The sequence below is a fragment of the Sardina pilchardus genome, chromosome 18 (genome assembly GCF_963854185.1).
Source record: "Sardina pilchardus chromosome 18, fSarPil1.1, whole genome shotgun sequence".
NCBI classification, from domain to species: domain Eukaryota; kingdom Metazoa; phylum Chordata; class Actinopteri; order Clupeiformes; family Clupeidae; genus Sardina; species Sardina pilchardus.
In genome coordinates, this window is record NC_085011.1 from 31,693,558 (window position 1) to 31,714,572 (window position 21,015).

Consider the following 21,015-nt stretch of genomic DNA (forward strand, 5'->3'; position numbering starts at 1 on the left):
ATATATTTAAATATAGCCTATACATGTATAAATATACACGCTAAAGCTGTCGGGGAAGCTCTGCAGAGAAAATGCGAGCATAAAACGAGTGAAAATGAAAACCGAAACCAGAGATGAAATTGCCAATCCTGCATAGTTCCTCTTTAATAACAAACTATCTGAAATAAACGGATGTATCACAATACTGTTTACCATTAACGAAAAATAATTTCGCCAGCCAATAACTTTCAAAGCCAAATTGAGCCGCCATCTGACAAACTCAGTTTGTCAAAGCCAGTTAGACTTTCTGCATCTAAAAATAATTATATCATAGAGACACACATGAAAAATAAACGATAGCTTAGAAACTAGGCCTACATGAGGCCTATGAGCTACTCAGACTTTTGTTAAATCTTCAGGGCCCGGTTGCACAAACACCAAAACTAAAGATTGATGATATGAACCAAATATTCTGGAACAGACAGATTTACAGCATTGAACGCGATATTACTGCGACTTCCACCGTTTCCAGAGATTGCTGCGCTGTTCACAACGCATGCAGTCTACACTGAAGTGAAACATGCAGAACTTTGTCCAAAACAATACAATAACATTGTGTATTGAGATCTAGCACAATATAGACATCTGTAGACATGAAGTGGCAAGCAACTAAAGCCATTATCAGCCACGAAAACTTTGGCGGCTGCAGCAGCATTTAGGTTTTGGCTGAGCCAGCTAGCTAGCCAATAACTTCATCAGCGAGCCATTATTCTCAAAGCAAATGGCTCCGGGGTCTATACATAACACACTATCCATTGCAAACATAGCCTATTTGAAACCGATCATTCCCCCTCCCCCATACACTCGTCTAACCAGTTCACTTAGGCTACAGACATCACTGCGGCATTGAGGACAACTGCCTCCCCACCCCCACCCCCTCTCTCTGCCCCCTGCATAGGCTGTAGGCTGGCTGTTTAGGCAACTCGTGGAAGATTGCGCAATCATGTTTCATCGCATATGCGCGTTTCAGAATGTTCGAATTCGCCAGCGTGCGTGTAGTTGTGTGAATAGAAAAGAATAGAATAGAATATACTCTATTGATGCCTTGCTCAAAAGAACTTCAGCCATGAACAGGTCGGGGATCAAACCAGCAACTATTGGGTTTTGGGGCTGAAGCTCTGAAGCTGAACCAGTGGGCTACAGCTCTGCCCCAACAAACTGTTAAAATGTGTGTCTCAATGCTGAATCACAAATTCACATAGAAGTTAGCTTAAATTGTAGAAACAATACTGCCCTACAAAGCAAAAAGGCAGTAACTGACAACTGAAAAAAACTGAAAAAATGACCTTAAAGTTATCCTGCTGTCCAGCCTAAGTAGTTGTAGGTGAATTATTGTACATGTGGAGGTTTTGTTACATTACATTAACTTATTAATATTGATATTTACCAAAAATAACAAGTTGAATGTCATGAAAATTATAATTAAAAAAAATTGATCAAAAACGCAGTTACTGCCTTCTTGCTTTGTAGAGCAGAATAGGCCTATAGTTTTTTTTCAGCAGACATTGCAAACATAGCCTACAAATTTGCAAAACGGAGAACATCTTTCACTCATCATTTTTAATTAGGCTACTTCTCGCGCCTATGCCTGCTCAGCATAGCTGCTCTCTCTATCTCCCTCCCTCCGAGGTAGCTAGACCCTACAAGATGCTTCTCCCTAAATGAATGAGAATTGTTTTAGAAAGTAGCCGCGGTAGCCTGTAAAATGCGGCATGAAATCCTGGCTACGGTGTAATTGAAACCAGACTATAGGCTCTCTGTTCCAGGTCCGATCATTATCATTTTCGGCATTTTATCATTTTTATCATTACCATATTAAATGAATAGAAGTGAATTTGGGGAGTGAATTAGAACTAGCCACCCATTCATTTTGGAGCTTAGATTATCTGCCCAAACCCGAACTGCGGGCCGGTGAACACCAGTGTTGGGTCGACATTTTTCATCCTTCCCCTCCCGTCGGGTCAGGCTCCTAATCACAGAACGCATGCCTCCATTTTAAAATAGTCTATAAATAACATTTCTAAGTAGCATACAAAATGTAAAAACGAAATATAAAAAATGAAATACTATGAAAAAGTTGAAAGTCAAGTTTGCTTAAGGTTTGTTCAAGAACTCTTCCAGAGTTTTTACCTCAAACAGCACAAATCAACACAAATAAATGAACAGATAACTCAAACGTGCTGTATGTCATAATGAAACAACCACAGACTATCAACAACACGGTCTGACACGAATGACACATGGCTTAGTGCAAACTGAATTTATGACCAAACGATTTGATTTGTGCACGAAGCGCCATCTAGCGATCATTGTGTCTAAGTAACAGCCTCCCAGTCTAAGGACTCAGCTGTCTTTTGACCGCCTCAGCCGCGCTTTAAGTACTTCACACCAGCACGGCGCTTCTAGTAGGTCGTCAAAGCGGTCAAATGACCGGGCCGCAGCGCTTCTAGGTATAAGTGGGTCAAATGTCTTTAAACATTATGTCTCTGACCAATCATTTCAGATTTCTAAAATAGTCACTTATGTTCTTCAAGCACACATCTTACTCCATGACTGCTTTGTACATTATTGGCATCATCATATCCAGCTTCATGAAATGAGTGAACAAAAGCAGCCGACAAGTAGCCTGGCAAGCCAAACTACACTGCACTGATAACAAAGCAAAGCAAATATTACCTCTTATCCTGTACTTTATCTTGTATCTTGATATTTGCTTGTTATTTTATTTATAATATGTGTACCCTGCCATTCAAGCCTTAAGCTCTCTGCACTTTATTGTATGTCTCTGCACTTTACTGTTGTCATGTCCTGTCTGCCCTGGTGGTGTCATGTTCTGTCTGGATGTACAGTATGTCTACGCATGGGATAGCGGGGAACGTAATTTCGATTCCTTTGTATGTATAACACATGTGAAGTATTGACAATAAAACTGACTTGACTTGACTTGACTACACAGAAATGTATAGTCTGGGGTCGGACCATTCACAGAGTTGAAGCCTGTGGGTGGGATGAACAGTTGTCTTTCAAACTGCCTCTGCACGTAATAGTCCAGCATTTGTGACCAATCATAGCCGGTCGGCAAAACGGCAAATACATCCTTCTTTAAAACAAATGACTTGAGTGCTTCTTTCTGCTTAAACTTCAAAGAAAAGCCCAAGTCTTGGCTTGGCCTCAACGGTGCGACCCTAGACCATCCCGCTAGGCAAAAATATTTTTGTCCGCTAGGGTGCGTCTAGATTTCTAGGCTAGCCGGCAAGTGCTGCATGAACAACTTCAAGACTGTTGGAAAACCATTCCCAGTGTCTCACTAAAGTTGTTCAAGAGAATTCCACAAGTGTGAAATGTTGTCATCACAGTAAACAATAGTTGCTTTGAAGAGCCTAAATGATGTTTCTGTTTACACTTATTTGTTTACTGCATAACCCCGTATGTGTTGTTCCATAGTTTCAGTTTTATTGTACATTGAACAAATACAGTAGTCATAGTGAAAAGACCCATAAATTAGTAGATGTGTCCAAACGTTTGACTGGTAAGAAGTCTATGTATCGAATTGTAAGATTTGCCTTGAATGCACATTTGCAACACCATTCTTCCATTGATTTGCATTGTATTTAAACAATTGTTAAAAAGGCATGCAAATTCTCTGAAGCCTCAAATGTTATGGAAACACTCAACAAATCTGCATTCATTCAAGTTACTGACTTGATCTTAAGTCATATTATGCCCACCAGACATCGGTTGCTCATGAATTAAATGTCTAGAATGAATCCAGTATTTTACTTTCAGTTTACAAAATTGATTCATGCCTTGGTTACCCAATTTGATCAAGCAATTCTAATGAAATTGAAATTGAAATTGCTTAAATTAAGTTCACATTAAGTATTCCAACGTCATTGCGTTACACAGATGAGTGCATCCACTGAGAATAAGCATTCAGATGTACTTATTGCAATATCAACGTTAAAGGAAGATAATCTTGATATTGAAGACTTAAAAATTAAGTCTTAAAATGAAACAGGCTGAATATGTTGTCACAGTATTTAGTAGTATTCATTGTTCTTGTTTTATTATTTTGAATATTGTTGTTATATGTTTTCTAACTCAGGGCATTGCTGTAAAAAAGAGCTTGAATCTCAGTCAATTTTCTCCCTGAATAAAAAACGGTTGATGAAGATTTATATTGGAAATATTTTCCACTGTGTCCATGCTCAATAAGGGAAATGTCTAACCCCAAACTGTTTTAACTAGTAGAATACATCTGACTCCAAATCCAATAATTCCTTGCTAACAATATCCGTTTTCTTAGTTGAACACTTGTGGTATTTTCAATAGCTAAATTACCCAAGATAGAGGAATTCTCAAATGTTCTCAAACGTGGTGGATAATCAGTTTTCCTTTTCACACATTCAGACACAACAATACATGACTACGATTTTCCTTGGTCAGCGGCGTAATGCATTTTTAGTGGATGTAAGATAGCGATTTTTGGATCAAATGTTCAATGGAACTGGAGTGCATGGTGAACAATTCATCACTACCTTGGGTGCAAGATAGGAACAACAATTGTGATGTGATTAGCGCCACGTTGCACCGGGTGTAAGATAGAGCTGTTTGTGTCATTAAATTAGGCAAATGTTAACTTACTTGGATCTGACAAAATTGAGTCTGTTTTTGGGAGAAACTGGTCACAGCGTATACCTTGGAATCCTTCTTTACATCTATAAACAGACAAAATATTAATTTGGCAAATAGTATACTAATTAAGACACATAAGGAGCTATCTCAAGGTAGTTACATCTTTCTGTGGATGATGCTGTGAAGAAACTCTTAAACTTTATGAATTACCTGCAGTGTTTATGTGATCCACTCAGTGTCTCAATGACAAAACACTCCCCATCATTCAGGCAGTACGTCAGGTCTTTTTCATGGCACTGTTTGAAGTGCTCTGAGCGCAGAGGCGGCAGAGTGGGTGATGCTGTGGATTAGAACAAAAAAGGAAGACAAAAAGGACAAGAAGGAATGTAGTTATTCTTTTCGGAAAAAAAAATGGACAGTATATATTTTCCAAGGGAAATGCCAGTGCACACAAAAAGAGAAATTGAACTTCAATTAGATGTACTGCGTTATGGTACGTCTTAGTTTGCTTCCCAAGTCTTCTTCACTCCCTACTCCTACAACTTTTTGTAAACCTCAAGTCTTGGCCATCCTCTCTCATTAGTTACTCAACAATTGCTAAACAATACGGTGCACAAATAATAAATATACAGTCTGAACTGCTTTGAATTAGATTAGGTTAGATTAAACTTTATTTTCATTGTGCAGAGTACAAGTACAAAGACAACAAAATGCAGTGTGCGTTAACCAGAAATGCAAAAAAGCACAAAGTGCACACGTACACGTACACACACACACACACACACACACACACACACACACACACACACACACACACACACACACACACACACACACACACACACACACACACACACACACACACAGGATGGACAATCCCTACAAGACCATAATGATGAACAGCCTAATGAAAATAGATAATATAGATGTCATAATATACAAACTATAACTCATAATAACCACTTAACCAATCAAGTATGCTTAACAGATATGTCAATTAACCCCTCTTGAAAGACCTCAAACTATCACAGGAACGGAGAGCACTACAGTATTTCACCATCGAAGAATCATGAGTATTGAATTTGACCTAGTGTTTATGGTTAGTGTACACAACAGACACTCATCAGAAGACTGCAGTTGGTGGTTGGGAATGTAAAGCTGGATCATAGAATTGAAATAACAGAGCAGATCCAATAAGTGTCTTTTAGGCCAAGGTGAGTGATTTAAAATGTATTCTGGCCACTATAGGAAGCCAATGAAGAGTAACTGTGAGAGCAGTTCATGTGTCCTGTTTGGCTGATTGAAGACCAGGCAAGTTGCAGCATTCTGAACCAGTTGTAATGATCTTGCTAAACTGGCCAGCTAACAGTGAATTACAAAAGTCTAGTTGGGAGATAACCATGGCCTGTACAAAGATTGTGAGTGGAATGAATGGAATGTGATACAAATTAACAAGCAGCAGAATCTGATGGAAAGGGTGCTGTAGGTACAATACACAGGAAGTAGCTTACTCGACCTTGTCACAAACAGGAATGAGATAACTTCATTAATAACTGTATAAATTAATAACTATACATTTATTATTTCAATCAAGGACATTCATATGAAGTTATATGATATGACGGTCGCCTTGCATGGTGTGAAAATAAGTTTGCAGAGTCAAACAAATTAAAGCAAATTGAAAGAGGCCAGACTTTCTTGGAGAAATTGATAAGCTAGGCTACTCCCCGAGGAACGCTATACGAAATGCCAACAGACTTGAACTTCATGGGCCAGGGTAACTGTTCAGGTACAATGTGGCAAGTTCATAAACAAAATTACCAGCTGATCATGAAACCATTTTGAAACACATGAAACACACACACACACACACACACACACCACCACCACCACCACCACCACCACCAATGAACTCCACATGTATCGTTTGACATGACCAACTAAAGGAATCCCCTTATGTCATCATTAGGAAGCACCCTTTGGAAAAGCGCAAACATGCAAGAAGTAGACTACTTCCTGTGTATTGTACCTACCCTTTCCGATTCTGCTGCTTGTAAATTTCTGTTGAAACTTGTAAAAGTTGTAAAAAGTTGCAAAAGTTGTAAAAACCCGTGGTAAAAGTGTTGACAGGGTTGATTTTCTATTTTATTTGAATTTTTGTCTTGTTGAACGTAATTTTGTGCTTGGACAATGACACTTTTTTGCATGGATCCAAGTGTGCAGAGACTTTTTTCCTATGCTTGGACATTGTAAAAATGCACCTGCAAATGTAAATTTGTTTTGAACTTCTGTAAGAAACACCGAATGCTCTTTAGTTGAGAGATTAAGCTGAGTATGCCAATCTTTCATCCTGACTGAAGTATCCTTAAAGAGATATTTTTGAAAATAAGGTCATTTTCCACCTCCCCTCGAGCAAAACAATCGATATTGACCTTTTTCCCGTTCATCCAGCCATTCTGTGAGTCTGGCGATACAACTTTTAGCTTCAGCCTAGCATAGATCATTGAATCGGATTAGACCATTAGCTTCTCGCCTGCTAGCAACATGCTTAAAAGTGACTAAGATTTCTGGTGATTTTCCCATTTAAAACGTGTCTCTTCTCAAGTTAGAAAGTGCAATAAGACCAACTGAAAATGAAACCTGGCATTTTTCTAGGCTGATTTGACATGGAACTACACTCTCATCTGGAGTAATAATCAAGGGAAGTTCCAAACGTACCATGGGCACAGTGATATCTGAAAATAGTCCCCATAGGCAACAAGCAGTAAGTAGTTTGTGATATCACTGGGAAAGACAGGTAAAGTTGAGTATTGTACTGTATGCATAGCATTGATAGTCAAATCCATGATCCAGTGATCTCCAGTGGTGTAGAAAAGTACTATCCAGCGACTTAAAAATGAGAAATAACATTAAAGATACATTGGTAAAAGAGTATCTTCAAAAGCTTGAACATAGAGAGGGACCCCCCTACTGTGGTAGCACTTGGTAGGTTGTTTCACAAATAAGGATCAGCAACAACAACTGAAAATGTCTAGATGGCCGTGTGTGTAGTGACGGTAGGTATAGGCCCTACATACAGTATGTGAATTGCAGGGAATTGCATTAATGTAGCCTAATAATAATAGGCCGCCATCAGAAAGATCGCGCTCTGTCAAGTGTCATTCATATCAGTGTGAACTTCGTGAGCAATCCGACAGAAACGAATGGTGCGCATTTTGCACCTCGCCCGCCGCAAATAATTTCTCTGCGCTGAGAACGTTGTAGACAGATCTTATACCTATACCTGCTATTGATCTAAAGAGCCTATACATGCCTTAAGTTCGTTTTCTGTCTACAATATGCTCTGCTGTGGTCTAATCACCAACTGATTATGAACGGTTTGAAGAAAAAGAATGGATTTTGGCGTGACATTTCTTGTGTCTGCGTGAGAGCGTGAGATTGATGCTGAAATCGTGAGTGTCATGGCGGGAGCGTGAGAATTGGCAACCCTGCATATGGATGCACTTTTTGACACGTCGGTTAGCCTACTCGTTTGCATCACTGGTTAGATGTAAAACTGCATTTCATTACTGGTATTTCACTTGTGCAATGACAGTAAAGTTGAATATACTCGAATCTAAAAACTCAGAAATATGAGAAAAAAAAAATCCATGGCATGACCTCTTCCTGACCAGTGACCCTCATTAAAAAGTCAAACTGGAACTGACAGTGGTTTTTGTTTTGTTTTTACAAAACACAACTACCAAAAAAACAACATGTCATGCTGATACCTTTTGCTCTTCTCAACTTCTCGATTTTAGAAGTTTTATACCGATGCTAAAGATTGTACGGCTGGTGCTACAAATCTTAGAGGTTACATCTGGCCCTTTGAGGGCAATTGTGCTGATGTGGCTCTTGGTGAAAATGAGTTTGACACCCCTGATTTAAGCCATCATACCCCATTCTGCTACGCATTCTTGACTCAACAAATTAGTGGTCAGAAAACCATTTTAAGTTGACATGCAGTTAAATGATTAACATTTATTACAAATTTTGAATGATTTAAGTAGTTTTCAAGTTTTTATTTATTTCAACTTAATTTTGTTGACCGTAGCAGAAAATGTTTTTAGGGGCCGAGATGATTTATGTCTGGCATTGCCATTGTAGCCGCATTTTTCCCAATAAAAATAATGTTGGAATGGAATCAATGCATTTCTTTTTTTAATAGTCTGCATCAGTCTATGCTAGCAGCAAGTAGAATGGAGAAAAAAATTAAATATTTAAATATCGCAAATTATATCGTTATCGCAGTACTCAATAATGTTATCGCATATCGCATGTTTACCTAATATCGTGCAGCCCTAGTGTAGGCTACCCTGATGTTAATAAAATCAAAAACGCATGTAGGCCTACATTTCTAGGCCTATTTAATTTATTGTTAAATTTCAACTGTTTTCAAAGTAATATGCTTTTAACATACCAACAAGTATTAACTTGAATGGTAGCCTACTTGAATGCAAAACAATACTGTAGTTGTCTACATTTCAATAAAGTTAACAGACAACAGACACTGATTTTTTTCTGAATAATATAAATATAAAGTGCAAACACAGCTTTGAGCAGCCTGAACTATGGGCCTATATTTCAAGTAGGCTAAGCCTAAAGTAAAACATTCAGAATATTTTGAATAAAATAAAAGTGTATCTTTAAGAAAAAACAAATACTGCTTTCTGAACAGCTGCATCAAGCTGTGCCAGTACATCCTCTGCTAATAGTTCATATTTTCTTATTGTCTTTAAAAGTTCGGTTTTCACCATCTATTTTTGAGCAAGCCATTTTCTCTCATCTGCTTTCTCTCTCCCGCTAGGCCTATTCTCTGTTGCTGAAACGTACAATCGAGTTGATTGGCTTGGCTAATGATGCTTTTTTCATAATATTAGGCCGACAATATTAAAGGGTCCGGACAGAACCGTCACTGGGTCCGGACCCGGACCGCGGTCCGCCATTTGGTGATGCCTGGCCTACATTTTCATGAGGATTACTCTGCAAACCAAAGCATACTAAGGAGGCATAGGTGCAATTGAATTAAAATAACTCAGCTGTGGCGCTACTGGTTGAGGCACCTGCACCCAAGTGGGCGACCCGGTTTCAATTCCCACTCCATGGTCATTTCCAGATCCCATCAATAAAAGGCATAAATTGCTCCAAAAAAGATATATATATGAAAAATGTTATCAGTTTTGTGAATTTTTTATGTTCGAGATGTCTGCTGAAAAGAGCTATATTTTTTCTAAATTTTAAGTTAACTTCTATTCGTGGTTCAGCATTCACTAGGGGTGGCACGGTTTTTGAAAAATGCTCCGAACCGTGTGAGATCTCGCGTGACATTTCTGTGCTTCAGATGGGGTTGCAGTCTCGAATTGATTCTATGTGTATCAGTGGCGGTTGCTGCTCATTGGAATAGGGGAAGCTCTGATAAAAATGGTCAACTATTAAATTAATATTATTGCTGCTATATTGTTATTTGAGGGGGAAATATATCCTAAAACAGAATAGACCAAACAGGTAGCCTATAGACGAATCCGGCGCTGGATTCGTCAGATATGTAGGGTTCTGAGACATTGCAGCTGGCTTGGTTAGATTAGAACTAAGCTTACATTTTACCAGTTCACTTTGGGGGGTTAAATATGCTATTTGGTAGCCTACTAGAGTTATAGTATGTGACTATTCTACGTTCATATGCCTTGCTGTTTATTTGGAATCTCCCATGGTGGGGAATGCTATCAAATAGCTTATAAAATTCAAGTAAACATTAAGCAATTTAGCCAAGCAACACAGTTATTATAGCGAGCTATGTGGCTAGCCTACAACTTAGCCTAAATACACAACTGAAACAAATGCAAATCACGAACTCTGTAACTACATTACGGTTTTATTGATAGGATATGTTGTGTAGGCCTACAACATGCAATAGAATTAAAAAATTGAGCCTTGCCTCTCGAGTTCACCTGCCAACCCTGTAAGGTTCCGTAACTTTCACGCATCCCTGAACTTGAAACCAGAGCCCGTCTCCGTTGAAATGACGATTTTGCGGCGTTTATCCAATATTAATCTAGCTTTTCCTGAGACCAGCCCACTCCGTAGTGCCATCGAAGTCCAGTGAGGCCGAGCCTATATGGGGATTTTAATGGATCGTGTCGTCACAGCAATGCATTAGACGTGCGAAATCGCGATAGATGACAGGCAAAACCTTGTTGCAAAACGAAACTATAACGATATAGCCATGAAGTTGAACACGTTTTTAGCATGTTCTAGTTGGAATATTAGGCTTGCTAATGTAGCTCATAATAGGCATTATTTCATGCAATTTTCCGTGATATTTTAGAGGAGGCTGAGCCTCCCCTGCACTCAATGAGCAATCGCCTCTGATGTGTATACTAACTATTACAAAGTTTACTTAGTTTGATTGGTGCTTCGTTTTATGTGTAGACACCTAGAGAAAGCTACTGATGAGGTTTGGCACTGTTTTGAGCAATGTTGGTGGTTTAAAAAAAGCGATTTTGAAAGCGTGTGACTGTAGGCCCCATGCTAACCCACTGTTTGCGATTTTGGGCCGTAGCTCCTGCCCGTGCTAGCTCTGTACTGCGTGATGAACGAAAATTACTTCCTCCACGGCTTAGTTGATGTATTTTCATTCAGAAAATAGCATTTTTTTTCAATTTTCGCCAAACTTACACTTTAAAGATTAAAAGAAAAAATAACAACAAGAACCGTACTGAACCGAAAACCGTGACCCTAAACCGTGATACGAACCGAACCGTAGATTTTGTGAACCGTGCCACCCCTAGCATTCACACTTGATTGACTGGATTGAAAGATTGAACAAACATTTTGATAATAAGAACGTGGCCAAATGCCTCTAAATGAAATCACTCGGCCAATTAATAGAGATACATTCATATCACCCTACTTAGCTGCTGAACAAATTGATGTAGCTGTAGCTCTTGGGAAAGAGTGTCTGTCTGGATTACCTTTCATAAATAAGAAGGGTACTAACACACGTGAGAAGTGCGTTCAACAAATCAACAATATGACAGGTAAGCAATACCCTCCCTCTCAGTCAACTTTCAGACATGCACCAAACAAGGCACCGAAGCATTGGGGAGACACCCGCGGAAAGGTGATAAATGTTATGGTGAATAAACATGTTAAATGTTTATGGTGAATAAATGTTACACTACTGTGCAGTGTGCTGTGCACAGACCCAAGCTTTTCTGAGGCGAGCATGTTAGCAGCGGTTAGCTAACTATGCTAACGTGAGTTTCTCCTCTAAATGACAATCATATTATACACGATGCTGACAGTGCTGAGAACATCCTTGTTTATCTTACTTATATCCTTGTTTATCTTACTTTCATTAAGTTGACTGTGTGGCTTAATCCACAGATGTGGTGGAGCTGTTTCATTACGGTTTGCTACGGAGTAAACCTTTGCTTAAAATAGGGGATAGCTGGGAGGAGAGACTTTAATCTAATTTCATATAATTACAAAAAAAGTATAATCAAGATTGAAAGCCATCATTCTGTGTATCGGTGTTGCGTTAATCCCACACATTTAGTTTGGCTGTCCTTCTTCAATTTACATAACTATATAATCTTATAAAACCGGGGAAAAATCACGGCTCCCAATGCATCTCTATGAAGCCATAACGTGAAACTGTCGGACCCTATCTTCATGTGCGGAGCTACTGCACTGCCATTGGCTCATCCGCGTTCGATAGGCGGGACTTAGCCAAAGGTGAATTAGTTCTGAAACCTTCCTCCTTTTGATTTCTTTATCATTAAACAACTTCCTAACGTCCTAACTTTTTAAACATGTTTCTGGTATAAAATTCAAAATAAATATAATATTTTCCATGAAATAAACAAAGTTGACATTTTCAACATTTGATATGTTGTCCTTTTTGCAACTAAATATGAGTTTACGAGATTTGCCCATTATTACATTCTGTTTTTATTCACATTTTACACAATGCCACAACTTGGGGTTGTAGTTTGATAGGTCAACTGCCATGGTAAGGTAAGGGTTCCAATATAATGTTTGAATTGTTAACATAGTCTGCTCTTGAAATTGAATATACACAAGGCATAGAAAAGCTTCAATTAGAATTGCTTCAATTGCCCATGGCGGATTTTGAAGTTTACATGAGGAACTATGCCGGTTTGGAGATTTCTTTGCTGTTTCCTCGTTTTATGCTTGCAGGTTTATCTGCAGAGCTTCCCCTACATCTTAAGTGTGTATATTTTACAACACTCCTCACTCGGTCAGTCTGCCTTTTCATGAGCATGATCGCGAGGCTGTGAGAATTCATGTTTGTCAGTGCACCAGCACAAACTTGCCAGCATGTTTTTTTTCCGCACACATGCGCTAAGGCGTAGCGAGACAGCAATCATTCAACCCAGAATAAGTCAAATAACCATTCCAAAAACTCCAAAGCTGATCAGTTAAGGTAAATTAAGCTCACATTTAACAACCTTTCAGAATTGCAGACAACATTTTCAATTTCTCTTTAATAGTTAACAGCCACATCTGATCCTTTCTTTCATGCTCCTAAATCAGAGTATTGATGGTCTGGAATTGTTTATGACTCAGACAGAACCCAGTGCAAACACAGACACTCACTTTTTTTGGTCAGGCACACACATGATTTAAAATAGCATGTGAAACTGAGCACATGGTCTAATGGAATCACTAGTGTTATGAAGCTGGGTTTAATGTGCATCTTATTGGTTGCTATGATGCAGGATTAGACTGTTGTTCATGCACACCTCTAGTTAGAACTCCGATATGCTAAGGTTGAATTATTGCTCCTTTACAAGTCTGCCTCATTTATCTGTTGCAAGTAAAAAGGACAGATGCTAGTTACACCAGCTAGTTTTAGCATTAACCCAACCTTCATTGTTACTGTACCTGTACATCTACCTCCTGGTAACTGTCCATGTATTGTTGTTTGCCTGCCTATTTACCAGTGAATCTCTCCATCTTCTGGTTACAGCAGCAACCTATTTAGACTGTTATCACAGTTGTGAGTGATATGAGGGCTAGAGGCTGGTCTGTCTCTAAGACAGCTCTAATTTTAGCTCTGCTGCAATGCAGGTGACACCACAGGAAGAGTGCCAGAACAAAGCATGAAGATGCACATTTAGGACTTAGTGTGTTTTACGGATGTTTCAATAATAATTATAATACTGGTTATATAATTCTAATATAGATAGGAGAGATGCTAAATTCCTTGTGCTATAGATAGGGGATTTCACACAGCAGCCAATCAACAACAAAGCCTATTTACTGTCAAAACCAAAATCACTAATGAAGCAACCTTTACGGGCAAAACCCCCCTTCAGCATTTCACTGGGGTTATCAAGCAGGCACCGTCTTTCACTGTTGTTTCGTTGAATTAGGCCCACAACACCTCCAGAAGGCTCAACAGTGGCTCTGCACTCATTGGATAGACCTAACCAAACGGAGCAACAAAATAGCCTATAATAGCTTATATCTTCTGGTCTTTTTTACTCCTTTGTTTTAGAATGCAAAGCTTGTTCCCGAGCCCTATTGCGCACCAATTATTATCTGGTGGATTGCTCACGAAGTTTAGGCTAATCACAAGCTTTCTGATGGTATTAGGCTACACTATTTGCTGTAATAAATGGTTCGCGAGAAAATCAACGTGAATACACAAAATGAAATCATATTACATTCCATCTCCACACCTGGCCCATCGCAGTGGAATAACTCCCAAGCCATTCCCGAGTAATCCAGTTTTTAAATTGCAATACATTTCTACTTGTTCTCCATCTTCAGGCTGTGACACAATCAAAATAATGAACTATTGCTTGAATATTGTGTTCTTCCACTTGTTTTTTTTTTTTTTAACATTTAGATAAACTACATAGAATTGGAACATATAGGCCTAAGCATTGCTTTCATATTCCTAGGCATAATTGTAGACTATAGCCGAAAATATGACTGAAGTCAAATTATTCTCACGTTCTTAAAGTGACAGGCACTCAATTTGACTTGACATTAAAGATAAATGTAGGCTAAGTCAATTTCCTTCCCAAATCAAACTTATCAAAAATATCAAACTCCTTGACCTATTATCAATTTCAAAACAATTTTGGCACCAATATTCTTATCATGAATTTTAAATTGGCTATGGCTCCTGACTGATGCATAAGATAGATACAGTAGATAGATAGATTGATAGATAGCCTACAGAACATCTATGATTCTGTAATTAGGTTAACTATTATTGTATTGAATGTGAGTTGTATCAGTCTACAACATCACTACAAATGACACCGGGAAACCCATTCTATTTTATTCATCTGGTTGAACAACTACCGTGTTTATATAGCCTATAGTCTGGTCTACAGTAGGCTATGGGCCTCCCTGATAGAGAGCATGAGCATGCTGACCTGGAGGTGAGTGAGGAGAAAAACAATTCTGAAATATTTGATAATTTGAAAAAAATATGGAAAATGATGGTTAAGAATGAAATGTGTTGACATTTTGTCAGACCCCGCCACATATTTGGTCTCCCCCAGTGTTGACATCATGGCTACGGCCTTGTGTTTAGCATTGAGTGTTGTTTAGTCAAATTTTAATATAACATGGTCAAAAGACATAGCCGTAACGTAGCTCCACCACTCGAAATAGGTGGGTGGTTAGGAGCGTAAAGCCACGTAAGTCATGTCACAGACAGTCAAAACCGATCTGATTGTTGGGAGCTGGGAGTTGGGAGACGCATCTGTCCATATCCGATATGAATGCGATATGAAACTACCTCCTGGATGTGGTCTGGATCCGTTTTGCAAAAATCGGATTTCATGAGATCTGTCACTGTTCAGACTTTAATTTGATGTATAACATGGGTCACAAGTGACCCGGACGAGTTTATTTTTTCTGTAACTCAGCTATAACTTATTTTCATGACCCAGCACTCCATGAATTCCTCAATTAACTTGTTTTTGTTCATTACAAAACTACATTTTATTTTTTTCTCTTAAACTTTTTAAATGAAAACACTTTTTCTGTCACTACCCCTGTAATGCATAACATGGGTCACAAGTGACCCGCATTCATTTTCTATGGAGTTTTGTTGAAGAGTTGGGGTTTCTTAGCTATTTTTAAGAAAATAATTTAATTTGTCATCTAATATTCCAGGTTTCCATCACTTACTTAGTTTCTTCCAAACATCATTTATTATTTTCATTAATTGATGGACACTCCTTGAATTCGAGCTCTTTTTATGTGCCTAAATTACATTTGAACACATGGGTCACAAATGACCCGCATTCATTTCCTATGTAAAATTAGCCTAGAATCAGAATTTATTTGCAGTACTCTTTGAAATCAGTGTAATTAGTCATTTAATATTCAAATGTACCATTACAAATTCAGATTTTAATAAACAGCAATACTTATTTGCACTCCTCTATGACTACTCTATGAATGTGACTAAGTTTAGTGAAACAATACAATGATTGAACACATGGGTCAGAAATGCAAAGTGTGATTGTGAGTAAGATAATGAATATTATGAGAAACAATTTAATACAAACACCAAATTCTAATATTTTTAATACTAATCTGATTAGAAATAGTTGTTATTATATCTAAAAATGTTTTACAGAACTGCAGTGCATCAGTAACGTAATTTATGTCCATAACTATGGCTCTATGAGACTTCTCTCAGACCGTCACCATGGTCTACCTGTGGATGGCATCATTCACAGTTACTGTATACCGTGGTGACGGTCTGAGGGATGTGAAAATAGATCTATAGCGAGAGGACTTGGAGAACTGGTTAACTTTCAAACTGTGGAGAAGTAGTAAATGCGACTAAAACTGATGGTTTTGCTTGTCGTACCACCTCAAGCTGGTCATTTTAACTGGTGTTGCTGGTCTACATTGTTGGTTTTTACTGGCCATGCCAGCTTATGTTGGTCATTCTAACCAACATGACCATCTCACACCAACAATGTCAAGCTTGGCAGGCTGGTCACCAGCATGACCATCTAACACCAGCTGTATCCCACACGACAGGCCATGACCAACTTCCTCAGATGGTCACGCCAGCATGTCAACCTGGTGGCCTACAGCTACACCAGATAAGACAGGCAATAGCTGGAAGAAAACCAGCAAAGATCAGCTCAAACCAGCTACCAGCATAACAGTAGGGATGTTTCACAAATGACCACAGTCACTTTATGGTCCTGGCACACAGGCCGTGTGCATTTGGAGCAGGAGAGGGTGACTTTTCTATCACTGGCAGTTGGACAAAGGCTGCATCGCTTTCTCTTGGATTTTCTTGTCTTAAGTCCTCTTGTGGCTGGGTTGTCTCCGCACCCCCCATATCGCCATGGCCTTGCAAATATTTCAGTTACATAAAATGGTTCTCATAATATTCATTATCTTTTTTTTTTTTGCCTTTTTGCCTTTATTATACAGGACAGTGAAGAGGTAGACAGGAAACAAGTGGGAGAGAGAGATGGGGTGGGATTGGGATATGACCGCAGGCCGGATTCGAACCTTGGTCCCCATGGGCACTCGGACCCGTAAATGGTACGGGCGCTGTAGCAAAACGTCAATTTCTCTCTCCATTGAACTAGGAATACGGATACAGGCTCTTCTTTCTTCTTTCAAACCATTCATCCATCGATTAAACAACCAATGGATGTCTATCAACATCCATTAAATGTTCTGTCTATCACCATCCATTAATTTATCTGCCCATCAATATCCATTCAATTTCAATGTCCAACCAAACCATCTGTCAAACCATCTGTCTAAAAACATTTATAAGCATCCATGTCCAGTTCAGTTACTACCAAACAACCTCAAAAACAACCAACATGATTAACCTAGCAACCAAAAAAGAAACCGCTTTATATAGCATATTAAACACCATGATTACCATATGATTCCTACAGCAACCAGCATAGCAACCTATTTGTTGTTATCATGATGTAAATTGACATTAACATAACAACAACTAAGAACCCAATTCCAAACACGTTTAGACACTGTAAAATGCTCATTCAAACATAATCACACTCTTATCATGCAAAGAAGAAGCCATATTCAAATATGACACAGTAATATCACCATCTTTTCTGGGCCTAAGCACATTTAAGATGGACAGTAAAGTGGAAAACAGTCCAAAATGTGTGATTCTTTTTGGAAATCCTTATTGGGAAATGTTTAATGGATCCAGGATACTATGCATCCTGATAAAGTTCACTTGGCCTTTGGAATCAGAGTGATTTTAATTGATTTGCATTGAGCTCAATGAGCATCAACCAAGCAAATAGGCTAACTGGAAAAAATCGATCTTCGCATGCTAATTTTTTAAATTGTGCCCAAAGTGCTCCACAAGCAAAGCATAGAAGCTGCTTTTATCCATAGTGCAAGGTAACTATGGAACACCCATACACAGTAAAAGATATGAGAAGACCTATCTCATGGACTTCAAATGAGACGAGTGAAGCAAATTTGAACCCATTTCTTGTTGGTTGATGTTGGTCCTCGCTCATCCTCAGTCCAGGCGAGTGAGAATCTATTATTCTCAATTTTATATAAACCATAGAATTCCATTTTAATCTGCATTTTCCGCAGCGTCTCAACTATATATTGTTTTACATATTCCTGCAGGCAATTAACCCTTAGATGCATAAGTGGGGTCAAAAATGACCCCAGAGGTTGTTTTCTTGCAGTATCTTCTTCTTCTTTTTTTTTTTTTCATTTAACCTTCCATGTATTCCTCAAATAGGTTGTCTTTGACATGAGGCCATTTGGATTTGTGTCTAATTGTTATATATTTAAAGTAATTTCATGTTTTGTATCAGTACCACCGTTCCGCATACATGGGGTCAAAAATGACCCCAAGCATTTTCTATGGAATTTCAAAAGTTAACCCTAGGATCTTTTGATTTTTATCAACTATGGCAGTCAGGTATACATTCACTGTTGATTATCACATCTCATGTCAGTAGTCTCACCATCCTGAAGGCTATTTTTACACAACATAAATCTAAGTATCATCATATAATGTGGCGGCCAAGCGTTCATAGCGACGTCGCTTTTTGATCCTTCGATGTCCGCTCTTCCTATCATTGTGAAGCAGAATTCATCAAGCGATATTTACAGAGGGATTTGTTGATATAGCGTTCTTAGCCTGAGTTGTATGACTTTTTATGCCTAAAAATAGGGCGAAAATCCATTTTTTAAGCCAATTGGCAGTATTATCTGATTTACTGGATAACAAAAGAAGATATTCATAATCACCTCTGTAAATGTTTTTTTTATTAGAGGGGATGCATCCCCTCTATTGAAATCCGGTCGCTTCTTCTTCTTATTATTATTATTCTAGGTAACACTTTACTTGACGGGTTCGTTCATAACACATTCATAACAGCTGTCATGAACTGCACATGAAGCATTCATGACTGTTTCATGAAGCATGACTCAACATTCATACCAACCCTTTCATGAATGTGGAAGACAAAACGTCAAAAACTTGTCAAAATAAAAGTCCAACAATCGCAAAGGAGCATTGCTGTCTTTTTTGTTCAACCTGATCATGTCACATCTTAGTCAACGGGGAAGTCCAGTGTCCAGGAGAATTTAGTTCGTCTGTTTGTTTATTTTATGATAGTAACCTCTGAAGAATGCAAAATTGTCTATAAATAGGCTAGATATATAAAACAGGAATGTCCAACCATTCAGAGGTCCACAAATGGTCAGTAGCCTAGTTCACTTCCCAGTATGATGAATACTTCACAACTCGTATAGTAAAGTGACATTTGAAGTAGACTTCACAAAATATTCATGAGATATTTACAAATGCTAGAGAGGATTCATAATACCCTGTATATGGATTACTAGATTGTTGGACTTTAATTTTGACAAGTTTTCGTTGTTTTGTCTTCCACATTCATGAAAGTGTTGGTATGAATGTTGAGTCATGTTTCATGAATCAGTCATGAATGCTTCATGTGCAGTTCATGACAGCTGTTATGAATGTGTTATGAATGAACCCGTCAAGTAAAGTGTTACCTTATTCTATATACCTTTTTGTGCGCCCTATTCAGCCCGAACCGCTTAATGTACAAACTTGGTTGAAACAACGTTCCGTAGATCTTCCAAATATCTACTAGACAATCTATTTGACATTTTTGAGAAGTTTATACTTTTTGTTCTAAAACGGATAGTTCCGGTCCTTGATTGTGATTGGCTGAATCGCGTTCGATGCCGTTGTAAATATCATGATAAACTCACACCTTGACCGCATATCCTTCTATAGTAATGCGCTAGCACAAAACTAGCAGTGGCTGCGTCTTGTTGTTGCATGGCAACCATTCATAAGGAGGGAATATATTTCTTGGCGGAAGAAAGATTATCTATGAATATATCGTTACTTTTTCGTTGATGTGCTTTTGTTTCATGAAATCTTGCTAGATCGACGTAGTAACCGTTTTAGAAAAGCAATAAGCCACTCGAGTCCGTGGGTTATACTGTATAATCGAACAGCTAAGGGGGTTTTAGGCACTCCGCTTCGCGTCGTGCCTAACAACGCCCCTTAGCTGTTCGATTATACAGTATAACCCACGGCCTCTCGGGGCTTATTGCTTAAAGATATTTGTAATTAAAAGTGTATTTTCCCCCCATAGACTTTAATGGAGAATGTGATGTCATAATGGGCCAGAACTCTCAGTTTCCAGTCTAGTTAGAACACTGCCCTGTGAATCCAACTGTCACTTTTAAGCAAAGATTCTAGAACAGAGCTCCACTATAGAATCTTTGCCTTTAAGCATACAATCTGGCCAGAGACGGTTTATAAAGCGAGACGATTCATATGAGGGTAAATTCTGGTTTCATTGTGACGCAACTGCCACTCCCATTTAGGAGGCAAACGGAGGTATTTATATGGGAGAAATAATTCTACACCTTTCTAAACCGATTATTTCGTCACTGAACACGCCCCTTTAGGAGGCAGGAAGTGCTGCTATTTCGTTCCGTTGAAAAACCCCTTTATGATTCATCTTAGTAACTAAACGATCTTTGATCTGGCTCTCCCTGAACTACACATAGTATAGAAGTGTTTCCTGTGTGTCAAAATAAAAGTCTACCCAGCAGATTGCATCCCCTCGTGTAATTCCTCGGGAATTGCATTTCTAGTTTGATATATTAACACTACAAAAAAATAATTTTCAACCTGGCTTTTTCCAATGGTCAGATTCTTCGCATCAAAACATATATGCAAATTAGCGCATATTTAATTAGACATGACCTAATTAG

The 21,015-nt window shown here is 38.5% G+C and overlaps 1 protein-coding gene across 1 annotated transcript in view; it reads right to left on the minus strand.

Annotated features, from left to right (window-relative positions):
- The window catches only part of LOC134064349 (pro-neuregulin-3, membrane-bound isoform), a 60,623-nt gene that overhangs the window by 26,572 nt on the left and 13,036 nt on the right, over positions 1-21,015 (minus strand). Inside the window, exons 2-3 of the mRNA XM_062520265.1 lie at positions 4,885-5,014; positions 4,684-4,757 (exon numbers count right to left, since the gene is read on the minus strand). Of these exons, the coding sequence (XP_062376249.1) occupies positions 4,684-4,757; positions 4,885-5,014 (204 nt within the window). The remainder of the gene's footprint in view (positions 1-4,683; positions 4,758-4,884; positions 5,015-21,015) is intronic.